This window comes from Perca flavescens, chromosome 7 (genome assembly GCF_004354835.1).
Source record: "Perca flavescens isolate YP-PL-M2 chromosome 7, PFLA_1.0, whole genome shotgun sequence".
In the NCBI taxonomy this organism is placed as follows: domain Eukaryota; kingdom Metazoa; phylum Chordata; class Actinopteri; order Perciformes; family Percidae; genus Perca; species Perca flavescens.
In genome coordinates this window covers 38984312-38989311 of record NC_041337.1, presented here as the reverse complement: position 1 = coordinate 38989311, position 5000 = coordinate 38984312, and the positions used below count along the sequence as shown (strand labels likewise).

At 42.6% G+C, this 5000-nt stretch overlaps 1 protein-coding gene across 1 annotated transcript in view; it reads left to right on the top strand.

The window, feature by feature from the left end:
- The window catches only part of LOC114558612 (deoxyribonuclease gamma), a 31624-nt gene that overhangs the window by 589 nt on the left and 26035 nt on the right, over positions 1–5000 (top strand). The window contains exon 2 of the mRNA XM_028582676.1: positions 2746–2890. Coding sequence (XP_028438477.1) covers positions 2746–2890 — 145 coding nt within the window. The remainder of the gene's footprint in view (positions 1–2745; positions 2891–5000) is intronic.

Sequence of the window (5000 nt, the reverse complement as noted above, 5' to 3'; positions counted from 1 at the left end):
TGTTTGTGTTATCTCCATATCGGTCTCTAAAAGAATGTAAAAGCTAAAGTAGATAATACTTATATAAGACTCAAAAGGCTTAAAGCTAAAAGAAGTCAGACTACAATCATTATATCTGATAAAACTACAATCATATCTGATAAAACACACACACACACACACACACACACACACACACACACTTTGGATGCCCTTTCTAATATGTTTTAAAACTTTAACTACATGTTCCTGATTATACTTACAAACTATTACTGTAACAGAGTAGTATTACAGTGTGGGATTAGTACTTTTACTGCAGTAATCTGAATATTTCTTTCACCGTTGCTCAATACACATTGGTGTAAAGTTAACTGTTAACTCTCTTTAAAATCCGTTGATATTAAACGTAAAGTGTGTGTCTGTTTGTGTGTGTTTGTGTGTGTGTGTGTGTGTGTGTGTGTGTGTGTGTGTGTGTGTGTGTGTGTGTGTGTGTGTGTGTGTGTGTGTGTGTGTGTGTGTGTGTGTGTGTGTGTGTGTGTGTGTGTGTGTGTGTGTGTGTGTGTGTTAGCAGACAAGCTAACTAGTAGTGTTTGGTTATGGCTAGAAGGGATACAGCTACGGGCGGAAGTTACGCAAAATTACGCGAAATCTCGCAAAATCTAGGCTAATATATTGATATAGTTTAAATACTTTTCACCCAGGAAACGCGTGTTCGTTTATCGAGAGTGTTTTAACCCAAACTTTTAACTTAACGAGTCGGTTTAGTGTCTAACAGTTAAAGTTAACTGCCAGCTATCTGTGGCTAACTGACGTTAGCTTCAACCTGTTGCCAGGGAGAGTTGTTGGTAGCGTTAGTTACGGCGGTTTGGTGGGTAACTCACGCGGTGTTTGAAGCTGTCTGTCTCCGCTCCCGTTAGTCCATGTCAGCGGGGAACTTTACCGTGTGTTGCTCCGGTTGGTAGCCCCGGGGCTGAACCGTCCTTTGGGTGTTTCTGGGTCTACATACAGCGGGACGGTATCCTGATCCCTGAAACTATTCTCCCGCTGGAGGAGGCGGGGACCCGGATGTCTGACTGTGACCATATAAGGTCATGCAGTGTCCCATAACGGACGGCAGGGGGCGATGAAGAGCCGGGCACAGCAGTGATGGGAAAACACGAGATGGGCCCAGTTTTTCAAAAAAATGAATCTGGATCAAATTGATCAGGATTTGGAAATCCAATGTTTAGCTGTCCAGGATCTCCTGATCCAGATTACTTTAATGCCAGTTGTTTAAAGGAACATTGATTTTGATCACTGGGATCCAAATACCAAATTTCAGGATGACCACATCCTGTTGACCAGAGCCTTAGTGGAGCCAACAATGTAGCCTGCTGGCTCAGATAAGAACTACAGGGAGGCTCCTAATAGACATTGTTTTTTTTTTTTAACAAACAGAAAAACTGTAACAAACAGAAACATTTTACATTCTTTATTTTGTTGTAATGTTTTTGTTGTTGGTGTTGTTTACCATATCTCATTAGATGTGACATGCTTCAAATATGAAGAAATGTATACATCATCAGTAAACATTGATTTTGTGATCATACACTTAAAAAAAAACACTCTCTGATTTTATTTGGTTGGAAAAATCCCAACTGAATCCAGCCTTCTGATGGGATCAGGATAATCCTGTTTTTTTTTTTTCCAAATAGATCCCAAACTGAGTTCAAAGGGCAGCTTTGATCTAGATCAAATGTAAGATCTGATTACATGGTCAGATCTTATAGCTCAGAATCCCTATTCTGCTTTTGAAAAACCCATTTCCAAGATTTGATCCAATCTGTGATCCAAAATCCCTCTGGATTACTTTTGAAAAACTGGGCCCAGGAAATGGATTGACTTCACAGATGACTGATTCAGATGTCTTCAGATTTCAGACAGTTTAAATATGCAATGCATGATCTCTATCTGTGTTGTTACCTTCTCCCCCTCTCCCTCTCTCTCTCTCTCTCTCTCTCTCTCTCTCTCTCTCTCTCTCTCTCTCTCTCTCTCTCTCTCTCTCGCTCTCTCTCTCTCTCTCTCTCTCTCTCTCTCTCTCTCTCTCTCTCTCTCTCTCTCTCTCTCGCTCTCTCTCTCGCTCTCTCTCTCGCTCTCTCTTCTTCTTTTTCAAAAGTAATCTGGCGGGATTTCGGATCACAGATTGGATCAAATCTTGGAAATGGGTTTTCCAAAAGCAAAAGAGGGATTCTGAACTTATATCAGACCATGTAATCAGAGCTTACATTTGATCTAGATCAAACCTGCGTTTTGAACTCAGTTTGGGATCTATGTGATCCAAGAAAAAACAGGATTATCCTGATCACATCAGAAGGGTGGATTTAGTTGTGATTTTTTGAACCCAATAAAATCAGAGTGTTTATTGTGCTTTGTGTTTATTATTATTGCGATGTTTTGGATGTTTTTTGTTGTCACTTTTTTCAGCGTTTTTAAAAAATATGTTTAAAATAAGTGACAAAAACATTGGGGAAAAAGCGGAAAAAAAACATCAGAAAAAGCGATTAAAATGTTGAAAATTGTTTATTTATTTTTTTTCATGGTTGACGGGAGGACAACACAATTATTACCTTAATAATAACTATTCCTACTCTTTAACTTTAAGATCTGTCTCTGTAGGGATCCATCCCATAATGTTGTCACACACTTAGAATAATAATCTGAGTCTGTCAGCAGCACCAACAGAACTTTTAGTGGACGCTAACAGAAACTAAGCTGTTTTTCCCACAGCCCGTGAATGCAGCAGAGGGCGTGGCAGTGAGACGAGCAACAGGTTAGTAGTTAAGAAGAGTCCCCACTCCACCCTTCTTCTTCGGCTTCAGGAAGCAGAGTTTCAGCAGCACGGCACACGTCGACCCTCAGCTCACCTGAACAGGTAAAAGACCCAGTCTGTATTGGGACCGGCCCAGTAACAGCCCAGGGAACTGTGTGTGTGTGTGCGCGCGTGCGTGCGTGTGTGTGTTTGCAAACTCTTGGGAAGTTTTAGTAGCTGGTTTTAAAGATGACAGTGTGACAGTGTGTCCCAGATTAGGGCGTGTTTGTGTTGAGTAACTACAGGACGTGTTTTCATTTCCATAGCTTTATTCTCCTGTAAACTGTTCTTTAATTTACATGTTGTCATTTAACAAATATATGTGTATGTATGTAGGCCTATATACATATATTTACACACACACACACACACACACACACATAATGTATGTGTGTAAATGTATATTCAAAACATCTCAGCTGTCCAATGAGTAGACCTCTGAGTAGCACCAGTCCAACAGTTTAGTCACAAAACGCAGACAAAGGTTTCAAACTCAGAGTTAGGGATCAGGAACCAGGAGACGCAGCAAAGTCCTCGAAGACGCCCCTCCACCCTTCATCCACCTTTATCACTTAGTGAGTTTGTGCTGTTGTGTTTTAAAGGGTTAAGAACTAACACAACTCCCCTACTAACTGATGGAGGCAGCAGTAGAGCAGTAACTCCCGTGTTCTGGAGGTAAAATGTCTGCTTTTGTTAAAGGAGTGTGGTGTGTTTGAAGAGAGCTTCAGTTTCCCGTCCTAAGATCTGACAGCAAGAGAAAGCCCTGATAATATTCTGAATGTATCGTCCACTCCGCCTGATATCAGTGGTGTAGGGGTCTGAAGACTGTTCCCTGAGATCAGTGGTGTAGGGGTCTGAAGACTGTTCCCTGAGATCAGTGGTGTATGGGTCTGAAGACTGTTCCCTGAGATCAGTGGTGTAGGGGTCTGAAGACTGTTCCCTGAGATCAGTGGTGTATGGGTCTGAAGACTGTTCCCTGAGATCAGTGGTGTAGGGGTCTGAAGACTGTTCCCTGAGATCAGTGGTGTAGGGGTCTGAAGACTGTTCCCTGAGATCAGTGGTGTAGAGGTCTGAAGACTGTTCCCTGAGATCAGTGGTGTAGGGGTCTGAAGACTGTTCCCTGAGATCAGTGGTGTATGGGTCTGAAGACTGTTCCCTGAGATCAGTGGTGTATGGGTCTGAAGACTGTTCCCTGAGATCAGTGGTGTAGGGGTCTGAAGATTGTTCCCTGAGATCAGTGGTGTAGGGGTCTGAAGATTGTTCCCTGAGATCAGTGGTGTAGGGGTCTGAAGATTGTTCCCTGAGATCAGTGGTGTAGGGGTCTGAAGACTGTTCCCTGAGATCAGTGGTGTAGGGGTCTGAAGATTGTTCCCTGAGATCAGTGGTGTATGGGTCTGAAGACTGTTCCCTGAGATCAGTGGTGTAGGGGTCTGAAGACTGTTCCCTGAGATCAGTGGTGTAGGGGTCTGAAGACTGTTCCCTGATATCAGTGGTGTAGGGGTCTGAAGACTGTTCCCTGAGATCAGTGGTGTAGGGGTCTGAAGACTGTTCCCTGAGATCAGTGGTGTATGGGTCTGAAGACTGTTCCCTGAGATCAGTGGTGTAGGGGTCTGAAGACTGTTCCCTGAGATCAGTGGTGTATGGGTCTGAAGACTGTTCCCTGAGATCAGTGGTGTATGGGTCTGAAGACTGTTCCCTGAGATCAGTGGTGTATGGGTCTGAAGACTGTTCCCTGAGATCAGTGGTGTAGGGGTCTGAAGATTGTTCCCTGAGATCAGTGGTGTAGGGGTCTGAAGATTGTTCCCTGAGATCAGTGGTGTAGGGGTCTGAAGATTGTTCCCTGATGCTGCCCCGTCCCCAGCAGCACGTTACTTAGCTTCCGTGTTAGTTAACGGGTGTTACACATTAACTGGTGTCCGTGTTAATCGGTGACTTTAAAATTGTAAGTACATGTATGCATACATGGATACATACATGCATGCATACATACACCCCTATATACATACACATATACATACATACATACATACATACATACATACATACATACATACACATATACATATACATACACACATACATACATACATACATACATACACATACATACACACACACACACATACATACATACACCCATATATACATACATACATACATATACATACATACA